The sequence below is a fragment of the Acomys russatus genome, chromosome 15, assembly GCF_903995435.1.
Source record: "Acomys russatus chromosome 15, mAcoRus1.1, whole genome shotgun sequence".
NCBI lineage: Eukaryota > Metazoa > Chordata > Mammalia > Rodentia > Muridae > Acomys > Acomys russatus.
Window position 1 is genome coordinate 12,013,615 of NC_067151.1, and position 22,762 is coordinate 12,036,376.

General features: G+C 42.7%; 1 protein-coding gene across 1 annotated transcript in view; it reads left to right on the forward strand.

The window, feature by feature from the left end:
- The window catches only part of Mfn1 (mitofusin 1), a 52,702-nt gene extending 32,197 nt beyond the window's left edge, over positions 1 to 20,505 (forward strand). The window contains exons 10-18 of the mRNA XM_051157035.1: positions 5,126 to 5,247; positions 6,793 to 6,919; positions 7,157 to 7,261; positions 7,587 to 7,689; positions 7,973 to 8,202; positions 11,770 to 11,922; positions 12,852 to 13,048; positions 17,514 to 17,648; positions 20,275 to 20,505. Coding sequence (XP_051012992.1) covers positions 5,126 to 5,247; positions 6,793 to 6,919; positions 7,157 to 7,261; positions 7,587 to 7,689; positions 7,973 to 8,202; positions 11,770 to 11,922; positions 12,852 to 13,048; positions 17,514 to 17,648; positions 20,275 to 20,353 — 1,251 coding nt within the window. The 3' untranslated portion in view covers positions 20,354 to 20,505. The remainder of the gene's footprint in view (positions 1 to 5,125; positions 5,248 to 6,792; positions 6,920 to 7,156; positions 7,262 to 7,586; positions 7,690 to 7,972; positions 8,203 to 11,769; positions 11,923 to 12,851; positions 13,049 to 17,513; positions 17,649 to 20,274) is intronic.
- Positions 20,506 to 22,762: the final 2,257 nt, after the last annotated feature.

The window sequence follows — 22,762 nt, forward strand, 5'->3', positions numbered from 1 at the left end:
CAGTACCTAGTTTAGTTTTACTGTTTTTATTCTTCACTTTAATTTTTTTTTCTTTTGAGACAGGATCTCATTATGTAGCCCTAGTTGGCTTGAAACTCACTGTAGATCAGGCTGGCCTCAAAATCACAGAAACCTGCCCACCTTTGCCTCCTGAGTGGTGAGATTAAGTTTTAGTTTTTAAAAACGAATTAGCTTTTAAAGAGCTAGGCAGTGGTGGCATATACCTTTAATCTCAGTATTCGGGAGGCAGAGGCAGGTGAATCTCTGAGTTCGAGGCCAGCCTGGTCTACAAAGATAGTCCAGGACAGCCAGGGCTGTACAGAGAAACCCTGTCTCGGAAAAAAAAAGTGTGAAACTGTAAGTTGTAGTTTTTGTTTTTTGAGACAGGGTTTCTCTGTGTAGCCTGGCTGTCCTGGACTTGCTTTGTCGACCAGGCTGGTCTCAAACTCACAGCGAGCCACCTGCCTCTGCCTCCTGAGTACTGGGATTAAAGGTGTGCGCCATCACACCTGGCTAAATTTACCATCTTTTTAAAAATTTTTATTTATTTATTTTGTTTTTTCAAGACAGGGTTTCTCTGTGTAGCCTTGGCTGTCCTGGATTTGCTTTGTAGACCAGGCTGCCCTCGAACTCACAGCGATCTGCCTGCCTCTGCCTCCCGAGTGCTGGGATTAAAGGCGTGCGCCACCACCGCCTGGCACATTTACCATCTCTTAATAGATTTTTTATCCCCTAAAGATTATTTTTAACTGGTGATTAGTGGGTGTGTTACTCCAGGTGCACAAAGAGGACAGAAGTGTGAGATCTCCCTGAAGCTGAAGGTTCAGGTGCTTGTGAGCCATCTCACATGAATACTGGGATTCAAACTTGGACCCTCTGTAAGAGCAGTATGTGCTCTACCTGCTAAATCACCATCATAATCAGCTTGATCTTTGCCGTGTGTTTCATTTTATTCATGAGCTAAATATATTTTATTTTTTAATTTCGGTTTTTCAAGACAGGGCTTCTCTGTGCAGCCTTGGCTATACCGGACTCGATTTGTAGACCAGGCTGGCCTGGAACGCACAATGATCTGCCTGCCTCTGGAGTGCTGGGATTAAAAGCGTGCTCCACTGCACCTAGCTGAAGCTGGGGTTAACCAAGGCTTGGAAGCCAACTGGAAAAAAAGCTTTACTTTTTAATCCTGCATTTGGGTGGTCTTACTACGAGGACATATTTCGTTGCACAGGCTTTTCACCAGTACCTATTCTTCATAGGTTTGGTGTGTGAGGGAGGATGTGTAAGTGTCAGTGCATGGCATTAAAGGACATTCCTGCGATGCTGGGTAACTTAGGATGTGGGATGTGTTAGGCAGTAGTGTTGTCCCAGTGGTAACGATTGCAAATAAAATTGGTTTGTAATGACTGGCCTGGAACTTGTTATGTAGACCAGGCTGGCCTTGAATGTCTCCTTTTTCAAAAGACAAGTGTTGATGTGTTTTGTTTTTTATTTTGAGTCGCAGTATCTATGGTAAGCCAGCCTTGAACTCCTGGGTCTCACTGATCTTCCCACCATAGCCTCTAAGTACTGGAGACTACCGGTGTGACGCCAAGCCTGGTGTTTGGTAGTGAGATCATAGAGGTTTGACTTTTAATATACAAGAAGAAAGCTAAGTGCATGGCTGGAGGCTGAGTCAGGAGGATCCTTGAACCCAGGACTTCAGGTCTATCCTGGACAATTTAGTGAAACTACTTTTTAAAAAATAAACAATGTGTATGCATGTATATATAAAAATATGTGCGTATCTACATGTATGGCACATCTAGGTAAGAGGTAAGTTCATTCTTTCTTTTCATTTTCAATTTAAAACATACTGAAATGGCAGTCTTGTAATTGTATATTATTAATAAGCTGATTTCTTTAGGTATTAATAAGAATCAGAAAACTAATTGATCTGTGCTTACAATTTGATTCTCAGTTTTTAAATTTGAAAGTCTATAGGATATTCTGACAAGTAGAGTCGAGCAGTTCGTCAGTATTTTTTTTTTTTTAAGATTTCAAAAATACCTTTATAATGCCAATAAGTTCATTCCTCTTTTGTCTTAACTCGTTTTCTGATATAGCTCACTTTATCCATCAGTCTAAGCAGCTTGTGGCTTTCCTTCTTGCCTGGCCCACATTGTTTGATGCTTTTGGTCAGTATTTTTTTAACTTCTTGCAAAGTTGCAGAGTTCCGGATGAAGTAACTTGCAGTGTGCACCTGTGCACTCCTACCACAATGTTTGTTCATTCAGGAGTGTGTAAGGAGTTCCCGGTGTGCTCCTTTAGAAGCTGAGGACGAGGCTGCCTTTCCCCTTGTGTTTGCTCACCTTGGGTGACTCGAGTCAGGCACGCTTGCCTGGCAGCGTGGAGTCCTCTTCACTCTGTCTAGTCCAGCTCTAACACTGTGCTGTCTTGTGTGCACTGGGTCTTCATTGCTGACGTCTAGATCCGCTTCATCGAGGAGCGTCTCTTAAGATTACTCTCATGCTTTTGTTTTGCTTTTGTGGGAATTGATTTGGCACATTTACATGGCAGTCATTTAAAATAAAATCAAAGCTGAGCCTGATCATTTAAGGATCAGTAGCTTAAGCCGGGTGGTGGCAGCGCCCGCCTTTAATCCCAGCACTTGGGAGGCAGAGGCAGGCGGATGCCTGTGAGTTCGAGGCCAGCCTGGTCTACAAAGTGAGTCCAGAACAGCTAAGGCTACACAGAGAAACCCTGTCTCAAAAAACAAACAAACAAAAAACAAAACAACATCAAAAGGATCAGTAGCTTAGAGCTGGGTAGAGGGTCCAGGAGAGTCTTTGCTGTAGACTTTGCAGAGTAGAAATAGGGCACCCGGCTGTCACTAGATGCTTAGTAAGAATGAGTGACGCTTAAGCGAGATCCATGACAAAATACAACCAACCAAATTGGGGAAGAGTGGGCTGTCATTACAAGCTTGTTGACTAAATGAATTGCCTAAAGGAAGGAATTGTTCTGTTTTCCCTATCTCAAACAAAGTATTGAAGAAAGAGCTACAGAGCAAAAGATTTTGGCTTTTTCTGAGGGAGGCACACAGGTAATTTTGAGAGACTTAACACAGGTTGTGAATAATACATTCAATGAACATGTAGGATTCAGGTGATTTCAGTGTAATGAACACACTAGAGTGTTGAATAAACAGCTTTTAAAGAAGCTTGAAAACTGTTCATTCATCACAAGAACAGTAGTGAGCTTCAGGAAGTGATTACCACAGATTGTAGTAACCTGTGTATATATGTATATGTTTTTATATGTATATATATATATTCAACATGATGGATTAATAGCAGCACGGGAGGATTGTGTGACCCAAATAAAAAAATGACCATAGAAATAGAAAACCACTGGGTGTGGTGGTGCACGCCTGTAATCCCAGCACTCGGAGGCAGAGGCAGGCAGATCACTGTGAGTTTGAGGCCAACCTGGTCTACAAAGTGAGTCTAGGATAGCCAAGGCCACACAGAGAAACCTTGTCTAGAAAAACAAAACAGGAAAAAGAGAGAAAGAAAGAAAGAAAAAAAAGAAATAGAAAACCAAAACATAATTGTATTTGTTGATGCCACGTGGGCTAGCTTGTTCCAAGACCACATGTTCTTTTTTTTTTCTAAGTAGTTTGAGTTTTCTTATTTATTTATTTTGTATACAGTGCTCTGTCTGCATGTATATCAGGCCAAGTCACATTATAAATGGTTGTGAGCCACCATGTGGTTGCTGGGAATTGAACTCGGGACCTCCGGAAGAGCAGTCAGTGTGTTTAACCTCTGAATTATCTCTCCAGGCCCGTAGTTTGAGTTTTCAAAGGTTATATCAATGTAGAATTTTACTTTTTTGGAGATAAAAATGAAATGAGGTCAGTTCAACAATTTTATGAACTTTTGATGATGAATCATTAAAAATTGTATGCCATATTAAATGTGAAAAATTGAAACAAAATTTATTAATCAGATGCATCCATCAGTGTATATGATACATTTCTGACATTCTAGTTTAAAAAAAAAAATGCACTGGGCATGGTGGCACACGCCTCTAATCCCAGCACTCAGGAGGCTGAAGCAGGCAGATCGCTGTGAGTTTGAGGCGAGCTTATTCTACAAAGCGAGTCTAGGACAGCCAAGGCTACACAGAGAAACCCTGTCTCGACAAAAACAAACAAAGAAAAAAACAAAATGCACTACTGGGTGTAGCGACACATACCCTAACATTTGGGCCAGCCTGAGCTACTTAAAGTTCTAGGAGCCTGGGTTATATATAAAATCTGTATCTAAAAACAAGCATGAGGAACCAGAAATAGTGGTTCATACCTATAATCACAGCACTTAGGTAGCTGAGGCTGGAGCATTGCTGTGAGTTGGAGGTTAGAGGTCGGTGTGGGTTACAGAGTGAAATCTATTTCAAAAAAACCAAAAACACATACTAGAACAAAACAAGCTATAAAGAAAAAGAGGGAGAAAGGGCTAGGAAGGTCCACTTGTTAGGAGACACTGATTAGCTTAAGCTGCAGCTCTCTTGGGGGCGAGATAGTCCAGCTGAGTGTCCTTCAGGCCTGTGCACTGTGCTGTGCTTTCTGCTCTTTGAAATAGCTGCGTGTGGTTCTCAATATGTAATTTAAAATACTTAAGTGGTTAATGATAATTTTAACTGCTCATATGTTAATTCTTAGATTCTAAGTTATTTTAAAGTAAGAGTTCTAAAGCACCACAAAGAATTCTAAAACTCACACTTTACTTGATTATATATTACAAACAAAAATAGTTAAAACAAGATAAATGGCAGACAGGCAATTCTCATGGGTGTGCCACGACCCTCAGAAGAGTGCCAATTGTTCTTTTTCCGTTCGTTATGGAGTCAGCCCACTGCACATTACTGTGTGAAGATGCACAAAATATAAACTTGCTGTTTCACTCTTCTTACTTTTGAGTTTGCTTAATCTCTGTAATTTTAAGTTGTGTTTCATTCAATTTTTTTCTTTTGTCTTTCTTTTGGTTTTGGTTTAAGTTAAGCCAGCAAGTTTTTGTGTTTGAATTCCTGAAAATGTTGGGATGGAATTACAGTAATGTGTTATGGCTTGGGCCCCTCGCAGGAGTGTATCTCGCAGTCAGCAGTGAAAACAAAGTTTGAACAGCACACTATCAGAGCTAAACAGATACTAGACACTGTGAAAAACATACTGGACTCAGTAAACGTGGCAGCAGCAGAGAAGAGGTAGGCATTTCCTTTGTTATGACCAAAATGTTACTTTCATTTTGCCCAACCTTTAGGGCTGAGGTTTGAAACGGTGCGAGGAATGCTTTGACACTAAGACCAGCTGTGTGATTTTACTAGTGTCTGCTTGTGTATTTTAAAATGGCTATTGGAAGATGATTATTTATTACTTCTGTGACCTTCCCTGGACGGCTGTGTATGAATTATGACTTTAAAGTGTGAGTAGCTTTAGAGTGTCTTTATGGCAGAGGAAGACCCGGCTTCAAGCAGAGTCACAAGAAGGATTCCAGACCAGGTGATGCTCTATTTACACTCAGAACTCACGGCCCTTCTTCTGTAGACTTGGAATAGTATGTAAAGGTACTGAAACGGTACAGCTCTCCCAGACAGCACACACCTCTCATCCCAGCCATCATAGAATTAATGTGTTAAAAAAAAAAAAAAAAGTATAAAACTTGACACACTTGGGGCTTGAGAGATGGCTCAGAGGTTAAGAGCACTAGCTACTCTTCCAAGGGTCCTGAGTTCAATTCCCAGCAACCACATGATGGCTCATAACCATATATAATGAGATCTGGTGCCCTCTTCTGGTGGGCAGGCACATATGCAGGCAGAACACTGTATACATAATAAATAAATCTTAAAAAAAAAAATCAAACTTGACACTCAGAAACCTTGTGGAACCTTAGTAAGCTTAATTGAGTTCAAGGAAGTGTAGAAAGCATCAAAGATTCCGTCAAGATGGGGTAAAATTGAGGAATGCTTTTGAAATAGAGTGTAGGTTAAAACTCATGGCACTTCTCATGCCCTGGCCTCCCAAATACAGGGATTACAAGCTTTACCCACTAATCCTGGCTAAAGCTGAAGGTTGATTGGTTGGTTTGCAAGCCACTGGGCTACTGCCCTAGCCCTTAGAATTGAAGTTTTGAAAGTATGTATTTTTCTGAGAACACCTCCCACCCTGTAGCGTGTCATCAACCAACTTCATCTTTTAGAACTTAGGACGTTGAATCAAACGTGGCACAACTCTGTGATTTGAAATCAGTGACCTAGAGACTAATGCTGCTGCTTTTTCAGGTTCTAGTTTCCCTGTCATCCAGGGGTCCCCAGACCTCCCACAGGGAGTGAGATAGTGGACACTCTAGGCTTTATGGCCGCACCATCTCTTTTGTGCCTACTCTTTACAGAGTGCATAGACACAGAAGGAGCCTTTGGCACCCACTGTACTGTTTGGTCCACTTGTTTATTAACTGAGCTGCCGTTGAGTTTCTGCTTTGATTGTTCTGTGTGGAGACTTAGGATTCTTACAGGCTTTTTGAAGAATGCAGGTAATGTGGGAGAGTCAAGGTCGTTCATATTAAACTGTCTACATGAAGGACTTGCCAAGTGAAATGCAATTGTAGTCCTTTCAGACTTTGAATACAAGATTTCTTTTTTCTTATGGCATGCTAAGTAATAGTTCCAAATAGAAATGGATGAAGCTTAATTAATTGCGTTAGGACTTTAACATGCCCCAAATATTGATCACTGTTCATAATAAAATAGGGTTTATTCAATGGAAGAGAGGGAAGACCAAATCGATAGACTGGACTTTATCCGAAACCAGATGAACCTTTTAACACTGGATGTTAAGAAGAAAATCAAGGAGGTCACCGAGGAGGTAGCGAACAAGGTAAGAGGAGGCCTGCTCCCCGGATCTGGAAGTAGCAGTGTGTGTTAGTGCTAACGTGCTGTCTGTCTCTCACCTTAGTGAATATATGTTCCTTGGCTTTATATTCTGAGTAGTTGGTAATCGTTTTTAATTTTTATCTTGTTTGTGCATTTGAGGGGGTGTTTTGCTTTGCATCCCTGGCTGGCTATGAATTTCTTTAATGTTTAACTCTGAGTTTTTTTTTTTTAATGTTTTCAGGTTTCTTGTGCAATGACAGATGAAATTTGTCGACTGTCTGTTTTGGTTGATGAGTTTTGTTCTGAGTTTCATCCTACCCCCAGTGTGCTGAAAGTATATAAGAGTGTAAGTTAAAGTTGCTGAACCGTTCATTCTGAGGCTGCTTTCTTGCTCCGTTCTCTGTGGGGATATATACTGGCCATTGAGCACATCCCTGGCAGTCAGTATGGATGAGGACAGCTCCCGTGCTCTGGTAGCAGATGGAAACTGTGTCGCATGTAAAGTTGCAGAGTGACTGGGGCTGGAGCTCAGTGGTCAAGCATGTGCTTAGCAAGTGTGGCGCTCAGGGTTCAGTTGCCAGCACCCACCCAAAAAAGAGCACTTCAGCAGACTATAAAATCTACATACTTTCTATGGGAAAAATAACAGGGACATTTACACTCATTGACAGGAATTAAATAAGCACATAGAAGATGGTATGGGAAGAAATTTGGCTGATCGGTGCACCAATGAAGTCAATGCCTCCATGCTTCAATCTCAACAGGAAATTATTGGTAATGTTCAAGTCTGCAGGGTCACACGGAGCCTGCCTCCCTCCCTCCACCCCTCCTCCTTTGCCTCTCTCCCCGCTTCTTTAATAAAGGGCTGTTGTCATTTGAGTAAACTGCTTGGAAGGCAAAGCATTATACTGCTTCCCTCCCACTCCTCACCCTGAGATAGGCAGGGTTTCTGAGACAGAGATCCGCCTGCTTCTGCCTCTTGAGTCCTGGAATTAAAGGCACGCATTACTGTGTGCAGCCACTATTTGTTAAAAACAATTATCTTTTTTTTTCCCAGAAAACTTGAAGCCCTTACTTCCAGCTGGCATACAGAATAACCTTCATACACTAATCCCTTGCAAAAAGTTTGATCTCAGCTATGATCTCAACTGCCACAAGCTGTGCTCGGACTTTCAAGAGGACATTGTGTTTCGATTTTCCCTGGGCTGGGCTTCCCTTGTGCATCGATTCCTGGGCTCCACGAATGCGCAGAGGGTGCTGCTCGGGCTGTCAGAGCCTGTCTTTCAGGTGTGTGTCTTGATTGTGCCAGGGGGACCTCTCAGGTTGATTGTGCAGAGTTCTCTAACGTAGCTGGCTTCCTTGAACCTGCCCATTTATGTCCTCATGTCTGGCTCATAAAGCCTCTCCTGAGGTGGTTTTGTTTGCCCATTAATACTGTAAATGCTCTAGATGGTTCTACGTTCAGTTTTGAGACTAATTTCTGTTCTTGTGTGTGTGTGTGTGTGTGTGTGTGTGTGTGTGTGTGTGTGTGTGTGTGTATGTTCCTCTGCATGTATGTGCCACATGTGAAGATCAGAGTGTCCTAGGAATCAGTTTTCTGCTTCTACCACGTGGCTTCTAGGGCTTGAACTCAGGTCGTCAGGCTTTGTTGGAAGTACCTTTACCCTCTGTACCATCCTTATGGTCCAAACTTGTATTTTCTTTTCTTTCAGTTTTGTCAAGACAGGGTTTCTCTGTAGCCTTGGCTATCTTGGCCTCGAGTTCTAGACCAGGCTGGCCTTGAACTCATAGAGATCTCCCTGCTTCTGCTTCCTTGAGTGCTGGGATTAAACGCTTGTGCCACCACGGCCAGCTCAAATTTGTATTTTCTTAAAAAATAAATTAGATAGGCTTTAAATTTTGTTACTTTATAATTTTTGAGGAAATTTGTGGACTATAAAACCATCCCAGAGCACCAGCCAAGGATAATACAGGCAGTAAACTTTAAACCCCTACCCAGATCTAGCCAATGGACAGAACATTCTCCACAGTTGAGTGGAGAGTGGGGTATGACTTTCTCATGTACTCTGGTGCCCCATATTTGACCATGTCCCCTGGAGGGGGAGACCTGGTGGCACTCAGAGGAAGGATAGCAGGCTACCAAGAAGAGACTTGATACCCTATGAGCATATACAGGGGGAAGAAATCCCCCTCAGTCACAGTCATAGGGGAGGGGAATAAGGGGAAAATGGGAGGGAGGGAAGAATGGGAGAATACAAGGGATGGGATAACCATTGAGATGTAACAAGAATAAATTAATAAAAAAATTTAAAATAAAATAAAATAAAACCATCCTAGATGCCGGAGAGCTGGGTGAGCAGTTAAAATCACATCTTACACTGGCAGAGGACCTGAGTAACTTCTCAGCATCCGCCTTGGGTGTCTCACAACCACCTGTAACTGCGGCTTCGGAGGGTTTGGCCTTCTGGCCTTCACAGGCACCTGCACACACCTGTCACACATTCAGACTGACGCATCCACTTGCATGTAAATAAAAATCATGATGGTCACGGCGAGAAGAAAGAGAAAACCATACATTCACACGACCATAGGGAGCTCCCACAGAGCTTTCATGAAGACATATATGACAGATGGACACATTTTTGAATGAAGCAGGGGACTTCAACAAGTGTATTTCTATCTTGGGCTTTCATACCATCTAAGACAAAGATTCTCTACATATGAAAAAATTACTTCATTTCAAAAAGGTACAGTCATTACACAAAAAGGGAGTTACAGTAAGACTATTGATGTAAGTTCTTTCATTAGAACTGTAACTAGTTACTTTTGCTCATTATAAGTTTAAAGCAGTGGTTTTGTCTATATGTTCATTATGAGTTCAAAGGATGGTTTTTGTTTTGTTTTGAGTTTTTGAGACAGGGTTTCTCTGTATAGCTTTGGCTGTCCTAGATTCCCATTGTAGACCAGGCTGGCCTCGAACTCACAGAGATCCTCCTGCTTCTGCTTCCTTGAGCACTGGGATTACAGGCATGTACCACGACGTCTGGCTTGTGATCTTATTTTGAAAAATATGTTTATTCATTTTTTGTTGTACAAGTTGGCTACTGTTAAGTTTTAGGGATTCTTTCTTTCTTCTGCATGCAAATTTACAGACAGGTGGTGGCCAAAATGTAAAAGGTTGACTTGTTGTGGTGATAGATTTTTTTTTTTTTTTTTGGGGGGGACAAGGTCTCAGAATAATCTAGGCTTGCCTGTGTAGGCCAGAGTGGCCTTGTTACCACAATCTTCCTACTTTAACTTTTCAAATGCTAGAACTGCAGCTATGAGTCACCACACCCTCCCCTCCCCTCCCCTATGACTGTGACTGAGGGGGATTTCTTCCCCCTGTATATGCTCATAGGATATCAGGTCTCTTCTTTTATTTATTTATTATGATACAGCATTCTTCCAGGGTGTATGTCTGCATGCCAGCAGATGGCACGGCACCAGATCTCATTATAGATGGTTGTGAGCTACCATGTGGTTGTTGGGAATTGAACTCAGGACCTTTGGAAGAGCAGCCAGTGCTCTTAACCTCTGAGCCATCTCTCCAGCCCCAAGGTTTTTATTTTTTATTACTGTTTTTTTGTTTTTGTTTTTTTGTTGTTGTTGTTGTTGTTGCTTTTGTTTTGTTTTGTTTGAGACAGCTATGTAGCCTTTGCTGTCCTGGAATCACTCTGTAGACCAGGCTAGCCTGAACTCATTGAGATCTGTCTGTCTCTGGTCTCTGGTCCTACTCCCCACCCTCAGCCCCCTAGTTCTGAGATTAAAGGTGTGTGCCACCACCTGACTGGCTTAAGGTTTTTTATTTCTTCTTCTTCTTCTTCTTCTTTTTTTAAGATTTATTTATTATGCATACAGTATTCTGCCTGCATGTTCACCTACAAGTCAGAAGAGGGCACCAGATCTCATTATAGATGGTTATGAGCCACCATGTGGTTGCTGGGAATTGAACTCAGGACCTCTAGAAGAGCAGACAGTACTCTTAACCACTGAGCCATCTCTCCAGCCCGGTTTTTTATTTCTTAAATGTTTCATCACATTTTGTTTGTCTTGGAGAGTATCAGACATGCCATATGAGTGTGGAGAGCTGAGGGTAACTTGGAATATTGGTTCTCTCCTTCTACTATGTGGGTTCTGAGGCTCAAACTCAGATGGCCAGACTTGGCTAAAAGCACTTTACCTATGGAACCATCTCACTGGCCCCAGGTTTTAATTTTCAAGTTTAACTTACTCAGGCTTTTTGCTTGTTTTAATGATTATGCTTTTGATTTAATGTTTGTTTGTTTAATGATAGAAATTCAAGCCAAGGTATTACATGTGCCAAGCACACAGTCTACTACTGTGTTGCATCTTCAACTCTTAAACATAGTTTTATTTCTTGGGAGGTGGAATTACCTGGAGAGACGGCTAAGTGATTAAGAGTGCTACTACTTTTCCAGAGTTTTGAGCATTCGCATGGCAGCTCACAGTTGCCTGTTACTCCAGTTCTGGGGGATCAGTGCTACTTGAACGCATGTACACACACACACAAAAGCTAATCTTAAAAAAGTTTCAATTTCTATTGATTTACTATTAAATGTATTGTTAGTACACATCATAGAATTCTTATGAAGATGCACATTTGTAACCTCAGCAGTCTGATAGCTGAGGCTGGAAAAAAGGAGCTTTTAGTCTATTTTTATTTTCTTCATGCATTTGTGTTGTGGTCATTATTTGGAATCTTTTGCCCCATAATTTGCTTTAATTTTTAAAAACAAACAGCTTTGTAAATGTAACTATTTTGTTTTTTGTCTTTTTCTCCTACATCATCAGCTCCCTAGATCTCTAGCTTCAACTCCTACTGCTCCTCCTAACCCAGCAACACCAGACAATGCAGCCCAAGAAGAGCTCATGATCACCTTGATCACAGGACTGGCGTCGCTCACATCCAGGACCTCCATGGGCATCATAGTTGTTGGGGGAGTGGTAAGAAACAGTACTTTCAATAAAGTTATGATCATGTTCTCAGGAACCACCACGCGTCTGACGTGAGGTTTTACAGCTTTAATTTATCTTTAACAACACACACACACACACACACACACACACACACACACACACACACACACACACACACACACACTTTTAGGATGGAGGTCCTATCAGCTATCCAGTTGGTTTCTATTTGCTGCTTGTTTGTTTTCCTGGGTTGTTCACATGCCAAGTAGGCACTGCACCACTGACTTACGCTCCTAGCCTTATCGGGCTTTTAATAAAATGACCCATTTTCTCATCACAGCACACAGATAAGTGATAGTTATATATTGACAAAACAAGAAGAGCCAATGGGGATACAGTCTCAATCCTAGTTGTTAGGGAGCTTGCCTTTCTTCTGTGAGGCTTGGGTGTGACCCTTGACACCAGACAAGATGCCCTGTGTGGCGGTCTCTGAATACCAGTGGGGGCTGAAGTTTGAAACATTCAAGTTCAAGTAATCTGCTTTTTTATCTTTTTGAGATAATACCAAGTTGGGGCTGGAGAGACAGTTAAGAGCACTGACTGATTTTCCAGAGGACCCTGTTCAGTTTCCAGCACCTACTTGGCAACTTAGCCATTTCTCTCTCTCTCTCTCTCTCTCATTTTTTGAGACAGAGTTTCTTTGTGTAGCCTTGGATGTCCATCCTGTACTCGCTTTGTAGACCAGACTGGTCTCAAACTCACGGAGATCCGCCTGCCTCTGCCTCCTGAGTGCTGGGATTAAAGGTGTGTGTCCCCACAGCCAGCTTCCACCAGATTTCTTTATGAGGAAGGTATATAAATTTTTAGGACATGAATCATGGGAGTCATAATACCTGTCACTGTGTACCTGCCCTGCGTGTTTCTTCCTCACAGTGAGCTGTGACTTTATCTTGCAGATTTGGAAAACGGTGGGCTGGAAACTCATCTCTGTTTCCTTGAGTATGTATGGAGCTTTGTACCTCTACGAAAGGCTGACCTGGACCACCCGTGCAAAGGAGAGAGCATTCAAGCAGCAGTTTGTAAACTATGCAACTGAAAAGCTGCAGATGATTGTGAGCTTCACAAGTGCAAACTGCAGTCACCAAGTACAGCAGTAAGTGGGAGCGTGCATCTTGCACAGAGAGTCCACTGAAGTTCATGGACACATGTACAGTCACCACCAAGACAGAGGTGCTCCCCTCTGCCTCCGCCTCTCACCACTCCTCTCCTACGTCTCTGGTAGATTGGGTTTGAAGATTTGGCAGTTGGTGTATAGGAGCCCGTTAGAAGGCAGGAGGGCTTTTAACTAATAGTTACCTAAATTATGACCCTGTTAGGACACTTGTGGTTCTTTCAGCATGAAGGATTTTTAGAATTTTTAGAATTTATTAAGAGAGCTCAATTGTGGACAGATTTCTGATGGTTTTGTTTTGCTAAGACAGGGTCTCACTGTAGCCCAGGCTGGCCTCTAACTCACGATAGTCCTCCTGCTTAAGTCTCCTGGGTCCGCTTTGCCCTGATGACTTTATGATGAATAGAATGTGCTTTTTCCTATTATAGTAAACTTGAGGTGAGCAACAGTACTGGCTTTCAGATTTCAAGAGAATTTTCTTACAGGTCTAGGTTGGCCTTGAACTCAAAGAGATCTTCCTGTCTCTGCTTCCTGAGCACTGGGATTAGAGTTGAACACTACCATACCTGTCATAAAAATATTTTATCTTTAGAGTAATTTTATGGGTTTGATTTTTTGCCTGCCTATATATCTGTTTATTGCTCTAGAGGCTGTGGGACCTGGAAGAATGGAGCCAATAATGAGGTGAACTATAGTCTCATGCAACAGCCAACTTTATTCAGAGCATCAGACAGTTTGTACTCTGAGGGTTAAGAGAAGTCACAGGAGTAAAGTTCACAGTCACAAGGACAAGCTGCATGTGGCAGGAAAGCCACACAAAGCAGAAACATATTTTCCTATAGAGGCACATAAACAAATAACAATAGCCAGTTGTAAAGACTAACCAGAAGTAAACTATTTCCTATCTGCTACCCCTAGGAGAAGCATAAAAACACATTCTAAGAACAGTTTCATGTTTTTGAAGAAACTGAGGCCACAAGACTCTTGTCTTGTTTCTTGGAGTTTTCTCACAAGCACTCAGAATTCTGCTCACACATCTCCATTCGTGGACTGTGTTGTGACATGTCTATGTACCACATGTGTGCCTAGTGTCTTTGGAGGTCAGGAGACAGCATCAGATCCCCTGGAACTAGAGTTACAGATGGTTGTGAGCTACCATGTGGGTGCCAGGAACCAAACCCAGGTCTTTTGCAAGAGCCACAAGTATTCTTAACCACAGAGCCATGTCTCCAAACCTCCAGTTTCTGCTTTTATAACAGTTGCATATTTGTAAAAATGTATTGAATTCTCCTTAAGCCATGCTACAGTTTTCTGTATTTAAATGCATTTGAAGCAGAGTTAAACAGCCCCAGAGGATCTCACCCTACAGAAGTTCATGCACAGAAGGACAAAGCAAAATGAACGGAAGGGAAGGGTCAAGTGGTGACACATGGGCTCCAGCAGGTAAAGCTCACAGAGAATAGCCTTTTAATAAAGGCGTCGTGGGAGCAGGTGCCATATGAGGTTTAAACATGCACAATAAGAAGACTGGGGAGAGGGCTGGGCGGTGGTGGCATGGCTCATGCCTTTAATCCCAGCACCCAGGAGGCAGAGGCAGGCGGATCACTGTGAGTTCAAGGCCAGCCTGGTCTACCAAGTGAGTCCAGGACAGTCAAGGCTACACAGAGAAACCCTGTCTCAAAAACAAAAGAAAAACAACAACAACAAAAAAGAGCGGGGAGAAAAGCAGTGTGTTCGAGAACATGAAGAAAGAAACTCTAAAAAAAAAAAATAAAAATAAAAAAAAAAAAAAAAAAAAAAAAAAAAAAAAAAAAAAGAAAGAAACTCTAATGGGACAGTGAGTCTTAGAGGGATATTTGACTTCTAGGACAGGGCTGTAAATGTACAGGGATTAAAATCTGAATAGTTGGCAGTTTGAGGAGTGATGTCATTAGTCATTTAGCTCTAAAACCAATCACGTTTTAGTGGTATAGTATATAGAATGGTTTAGACAGGAGGCAGGTATTAACAGATAAAACTGTTTGAGACACAAACCAAAACAAGGATATAAGTGCCACTCTTAACCGCATTGGGGATATCTTGATGGGTGGGTCATTGTTGTAGCCCTTAAGGCTTTAAAGCCCTACACAATTGTTCATTGCCTTTCTCCCTGTGCAGTGTGCATGGCTCCTTTGGATGCCCTTAGAGCTTGTGCTTCTTGCATGTCAGTTCTGGTCAGTTCTACCAAGTCTTATGTCCCATGTGTGGTGTCCTCATCAGTAGTTACTGACTTACCTTCATATTCTGGGAAGCAACCAAGGGTAACAGCCACAGCTTATGCTGTTTTGGGAAGACTCCTGGACTCCACTACCTAGCAACTCAAGGGAAGGTTTTCCATGCCTGGCACTGGAATTTTTGTTAGATCTTCTTATGTCTGCTGTGGAGAGTCTTACTGTTGGAGGTTGCTCTGGTGCTTTGTATTTTGATGCTAATTACTGGCTCCCAATCTAGTTGCTGCCCTGAACCTTGCTTCCCTGATTGGCTGAATAAACGGCCTACACCTGGGCAAGGCAGAAGGAAGAGGAGGAGCAAAGGTTCTGGGGCTCTGAGGAGAGAAGAATCTTGGGAAAGAGCAGACAGGTACTGGAGGAGGAGGAGGAGGAGGAGGATCCCCATGCGATGGGAAAGAGCCATGTGGGCCCAGAGGAGGCACTCTGAAGTTCCACATGAAAGAAGTGGCCCAGATGAACAACCTTAGCAAGTATTTTGGGATTATGGATGGCAGGTAGCCCAGATAGAAATTATTAGAACAAATGGCTTGGGATGGAGGGTGAGAGATATGGAAAGTAGCTTAGGGGGTTAATATCTGCCTGGGTAAAATAAGGCTTAGTCTAAAAGATACAGCAGGTGTCTGTGTCTTTATTGAATGTGAAAGCAGGTAAATAATATACCACTGTAATAATTGTAAGCCTAATAATAAACATAATTTAATCCATACCATTAAGCTAACAGCACAACTTCATTTAAACTGTATGTGTTCATTTAAACAAGCATGTGTATGTGCATGTCTGTAATAAGGATCCATAAATAAGAGAGAATATGTAGCTAGGAGGAGGTGACACACGCCTTTAATCCCAGCACTCGTGAGGCAAAGGCAAGCAGATCTCTGAGTTCCAGGCCAGCCTGGGCTACACAGAGAAACCTTGTCTCAAAAACAAAACAAAAAAGCCAAAAAATCAAAAAGAGAGAGAAGGAGAGAGCATGTAATGTTTGTCTTTCTGGGTGTAGGTTACCTTCTTCAATGTGATCTTTTCTAGTTCCATTTACCTGAAAAGTTCATGATTCCATTTTTCTTTACAGCAGAGCAGCATTCCATAGTGTGTATGTGCCACATTTTCACTCTCTATCTGTTCGTTGGTTGAAGGACCATTTCTCGCAGTTGTGAATAGAGTGCCAGTGAACGTGGAGGCTGAGCAAGTGGCTGTGGAGCAGGTTGAGCCCTTTGGGCATTTGCTGAGGAGTGGTACAGTTGGGTCATATGGTACATCGACTTTTAGCTTTTGAGAATTTTCCACACTAATTTCCATGGTGGCTGCACCAGTTTGCAGTCCTCCCTACAAGAGATGAAGTCTTTCTTTTACCATATCGTCACCAGCCTTTGATTTTGGTCATTTTCTTGCTCTCAGCTAATCTGACTTAGATGAGATGAAACTTCAAAGAAGTTCTGATTTGCATTTCTCTGATTGCTAAGGATATAGATTATTTTTTGAGATTTTTTTAAAGCCATTTTTCTTCTTTTGATGGCTATGTTCAAGGCTAAAGCTTGTTTTTTAATTGGGTAGTTTTTTTCTTGATTCATTGTCTTTTGAGTCTAAATTCTGGATATGAATCCTCTGTCAAATTCATAGGTGGAAAAGATTCTGTCACACTCCAGAGTCTCTTCACTCAGTTGATGTGTCCTTTGCAGTATGGAGGCTCTTCAGTTTTATGAGGTTCCATTTGTCCTGAGCTAATGGAGTTCTGTTCACAAAGTCCGCTCCTGCACCCGTCTTCTAGGGTGCTGCCTTATTTTCTTCTAGCAGTTTTAGTAGTCTGTCTCCCGTGTGGTCACAGCTCATTTGTATTCACAGTCCTGTGGCAGCAGTAGCTCAGTCTTGTGAGCATGTTGTCTTAAGGCCAGGTGAGTCTGTAGTTAACGGTAGTCTGCAAGTGCCTGCCTGGGCTGCTCTCACGACTTAGCTACTATTACAGTTTTTCTCTTTAGCTAGGTGCGGTGGCGCACACCTTTAATCCCAGCACTCCAGAGGCAGAGGCAGGCAGATCTCTGAGCTTAATTAAGGCCAGCCTGTTCTGAGTTCCAGGACAGCCAGGGCTGCACAGAGAAATCCTGTCTTGAAAAACAAACAAAACAGTTTTTCTCTTTAATATATGTTTGTTTTAGAAAACATTCATAAATTTTTTCTTTTAGAGAAATGGCTACCACTTTTGCTCGACTGTGCCAACAAGTCGATGTGACTCAAAAACACCTGGAAGAGGAAATTGCTAGATTGTCCAAAGAAATAGATCAACTGGAGAAAATACAAAACAACTCAAAGCTTTTAAGGTAAACCTTTCCATTGGTTCTCTTGTTGTTTTTGTTTGTTTGTTTTGTTTCTTGTGATAGGGTTTCTCTGTGTAGTCCTGATTGTCCTAGATTTCACTTTGTAAACCATGCTAGACCCTCGAACTTACAGAGATCCACCTGCCTCTGCCTCTCAAGTGCTGTGATTAAAGTGTATGCCACCACCTCCTGGCTTAAGGTAAAGTTTCTCACCCTGAATATCTACTTTTTTTTTTGAGACAGGGTTTCTCTGTGTAGCCTTGGCTGTCATGGACTCGCTTTTGTAGACCAGGCTGGCCTTGAACTCACAGCGATCCACTTGCCTCTGCCCCTCGAGGGGTAGGATTAAAGGCGTGTGCCACCATGCCCGGCTTGAATATCTAATTTTATCTCACATACAAAATGCAAATATATGAAGACTCTAATGGCTTTGTAGTAGAACTTTTAAGTTAATTTTGTGTTGCTTTAAGAATTTCAGTGTCTGGGGCTGGAGAGATGGCTCCGCATTTAAGAGCACTTGCTTCTTATGCAGAGGACCCTACTTGGGTTTGGTTCCCAATACCCATATGGACCTCACAAAACTGAAAAGCCTCAGGCTAGAGAGCTGGCTCAGTGGTCACCCACACTGGCTGCTCTTCCAGAGGACCCAGGTTCAATCCAGCACTTACATGGCAGCTCAAAATTGTCTGTCACTCCAATTCCAGGGGTTTGGACCCCCTCATACAGACATACATGCAGGAAAACACCAATGCACATAAATTGAAAAATAAAGATAAGTTATTACAAATAAAAACAAAAACCTGAAAAGCATCTATACAGGAAAGGACACCCAGCAGCTACCTGTAACTCCAGTTCCAAGAGATTCTGTGCCCTCCTCTGGCTTCTGTTGGCACCAGGCATGCAAATGGTGTATATACACATACGTGTAGACATAGCATTCACAGTAAAAATAAATCATTTAAGAAAGAAAATGACCAGCCGGGCGTGGTGGTGCACACCTTTAATCCCAGCACTCGGGAGGCAGAGGCAGGCGGATCACTGTGAGTTCGAGGCAAGCCTGGTCTACAAAGTGAGTCCAGGATGACCAAGGCTACACAGAGAAACCCTGTCTCGAAAAAAAAAAAAAAAAAAGAAAGAAAGAAAGAAAGAAAGAAAATGACCATCCATATTTAATTCCTTATGCTTTGGAATTTCAGTGAAAGCCAGTTGCAGCAGGAGAGCTCATCTGAATTAAAAGAGATTGTATAGGCTAGGATAGCTCTCTTTTAGAACAGAAGTGCAATCATTAGGAATGACACTTGCAGCCGGTTGTGGTGGCCCACGCCTTTAATCCCAGCACTCAGGACACAGAGGCAGGCGAATCGCTGTGAGTTCGAGGCAAGCCTGGTCTACAACTGAGTTCAGGACAGCCAAGGCTACATAGAGAAACCTGTCTTGAAAAACAAAAACAAACAAACAAACAAAAAGAATGACACTTGGGCATTGTGGCACACACCTGGGTGCCCAGCAGTTAGGAGGTAGGGGCAAGTTCAAAGTCATCCTCAGATACATAGCAAGTTCAGGGCCAGCCTAGACTACATGAGGCCTGACTTAAGCAAACAGAAAGCCCCCAAACTAGCCGATGATCTTTCTGAGGCCTGAGGACACTTGCTTTGAAGCAGTGACAGCTCAGGTATCCTGACAGAAAGGACTTCCACTCTGCTGCAGAGTGTTACAGATCCTCTGGAGCTAGTGTCACCGCTAGCAGCTGGCCCGCATGCCTTGGGGCTGCACTGCTGATTCAGGGCTGTCCTCATGACCTGACTAGTGATAGAGCCTTCACAAGTGCTGTGTGGCATAGTACCTGTTTGTGTTCATGACTTCCACTCTGTGAAAACTGCGGATAGCAGTCCCATGCCAAGCAGGCTTCCAACCTAGAAACCGTAGGCTGCGGCGCAGATCCTGCAGCCCCCACGTGTGTAAGGGTGTGCTGTAACACTCAGTGCAATCGAGCAGTGCTGTCTGATGCTCATCCAGAAGCTGTTCTAGCCTACCAACGCAGGACTGTTTGGAATCATAATTACCACTTAGGCTCGGCCCTCCTGCCCAGGGTTCCAGGCGTGTGACCTCATAGTCAAGGGCATATATGGCTTATGTTCGTTTGACTTCTGTGACCTTAGTCACATGTTGAGGGACACCAAAACAACCCCCTTTTCTCTCCAAATACGAGCCTCTTCTCTGAGTACATCCCTAGCATGGTATGAAAGTACACTATGTACATCTGTGGCTGGCAGTTCAGTCAGGCCTTGCTCTCGTAGGCAATTCAATTTCATCAAGCATAATTCTAATGTGATCCTTACCAGCTTCCTTGCATGTAGGGTGTGCATCATTCAGTGCTTTACACTTCTCTTAAAGTCAGTTTCAAAGACAGTCATGACCGTGACTTAAGGTGTGACTCTGTTTAAGCTGTATGTTAGGCTGTTTAGATAGTGTGAGCGTGACAGGAGCACACACGGGAGCACCGTGTGTGACTCTCAGAAAGGGCAGCCACAGCTGCTTAGAGGGCTGTTTCTAAGTCTGGATAGAATGTATTTTTCTCATCAACCGTTAGCGTAATTAGGTTGGTTTTTATTCATTGTCTTTTAATTAGAAATAAAGCCGTTCAACTTGAAAGTGAGCTGGAGAATTTTTCGAAGCAGTTTCTACATTCGAGCAATGAAGAATCCTAACCACAGGCTGCTGTGATGACGGCACTGTAGGAGGAAGCGGACGTGGAACATGGGGAGAGTTATTTTTATCAAATCACCTCAGTACGAATTACTAACTCTGAGTGTCACTGCCTTGCAGAGATTGTGGTAATGAGCTGTCTGGGGTTGCCCTTCGGAAGCGCTGTGACGCGTCACCCGCCTTAGTTTGGGATGATGAAACAGTGGGGCGGACTGTGCAGCCCCTGGAGGTGGGTCCTGCAGCTCTTACCCAGGGTTTTCTGTCGTGGTTCTGAGCAGCTGCTTCCTGGCATCCAGGAAATAGAGATCTTTTCATCCTTTCTCAGCACTGGCTCTTGATGCCTTCTCTAACGGGAATATAGTGGGCTTGTTTATAAGCTGATTTGTTCAAACCAGGGAGTGTGGGTTGCTCCAGGGGTCCTACAGTCACTTTGCCCTCACAGCAAGGATGTAACCACTACTAAGCAGTTTTTACTCTTGCTTTTCTTCCCATTAAAACTGATGTGAAATAGTAGAAAGGCCTGTCATTATAGTCATGCATGGAGAATCTGGGTCTGGGTTCCCGCTCTGTCTCTTTAGACACATCTTCAGGCTTGAGTCCAGCAAGGAGAGCGGTTCTGCCTCCTTGGAGTGGAGTGGAAGGTCTGAAGGATAAGAACGGCCAGAGTAGGGTCCAGGGCTGTGTGTGGAGTGCGGCGAAACGACCATGGAGACGTGACTGTGACAAATGCATCCTCAGCTGCAGTCTCTGACACACTGGGCTTGTCCCCCTGGAAGTTTTGACTTTAATTACATGAATTTCCTGGGGCTCCATTAAAAATTATAACTCTGGGTTAGAGAAATGTTTATTGTTCAGGTATTATGTCTGTCTCTGTATTAAAAGCTGCTTGACAGTGTGTACAGAAAGACTTTTACATGCAAGGCAGGACTGCTTTTCTGACCTGACTATGAAAAGGAAAGTGCCAACCTGTGATTGTTTCCTGGACTCAGCAGTGCCATCCCACAGCACTGCGTTTCACTGGGCTGTCGAAGCTAGCATTTCAGGCTGAAAGCAGAAAAGTGTTTATTATTCAATACAGCCACACTGGGGAGATGGGGGAAAGAGACCCAGCAACTTCTCAATGCCTCTCTCCTTGGGGCCTTTTCCTCCTTGAACCCTCAGCACTACTTTCATAGTATATGCACCTCTTTTTGTTATGTTTTTAAAGGACAGGGTCTGTGTAGCCTTGGCTACCATGGAACTCGCAGAGATCCACCTGCCTCTGCCTCCCAAGTGCTGGGATTAAAGGTGTGCGCCACCATACCTAGCCCTAGGTGCACCATTTACTTTTAGGGTATTTAAAGACTATTACAATACTATATACCATTATTTAGGCCATAGAAATGTTACAGAATTACTTAAGTTTTTATGCAGATTGGGTGTGGGATACAGTATTAACATTTAAGTCCACGTGACCACCTTTTTATTGCTGATTTTTAACCCCCCAAATGGTACAGGCAACTGAGTGTGATTAGGTGAAAATTACATGAAAAACCACTATCTACAATTGAGGTCTGCTAACCTAGGTTACAGAGTTACACAGAGCACTTGAACTTCTGGTCACATAATTAGCAAGCTACAGTGTAGTTCTTTGGATTATCAACATTACTTTTAAATTTGTAAGGAGTGTAGATATCTCAAGCTTCAACCTAAAGGTAGTTTGGGGTCTGCAGCAAGTTTCAAGAAGCCCTGTAAGCTGTCCCAGTGTACTCTTAAGGCTGGGAACCAGTGTTCATAGTACAGAATGCTTTCTACCATTAGTTAAGAGTGTAGTTCCAGCTGCTGAAGTTACAGAGATATGGGTGCTGGGAATGTAATGTTGAAGTACGCCAGCTCTTCCACCAGACAAGAGTGCAGCTGTGGCTAGGCTTATGCATCACACAGATTGTAATCATGACTGTTACTGCTCAGTTACTACACACATATTTGATGACTTACTGTGTCTGTTTACAGTTTTATTTATAAACTTTGTATGCTCTTAAACTTTTTACAAAACATTTTTATAAGTATGCAAGCTTGCAAGATGAAAATAAACCTATTAACCTGTTAGTTCATAAATGTAGCATTTATCTCATAGTTAGACTTTGCAGTTTCAACTCTCCCCCCGCCCTAATCATTTTCATGGTAATCATGTAAGCTCTTGCATTTGAGGCCCTGATTACTGCATTACTGTCATTGAGTTCCACTGGCCAGTCACAGAAAGCGTGAGATACCTGGTTCACCACTGTCAGGCACAGTTTAAGACATTTTCCATGCATAGGTGTGCAGCTTCAAAGTACTAAGCCAGCAGGTTCCTTGAACAGATAGAACTAACACATACATTTTATTCCCCCTTGCTTTTTTTCAAGACAGGGATTCTCTGTGTAGCCCTG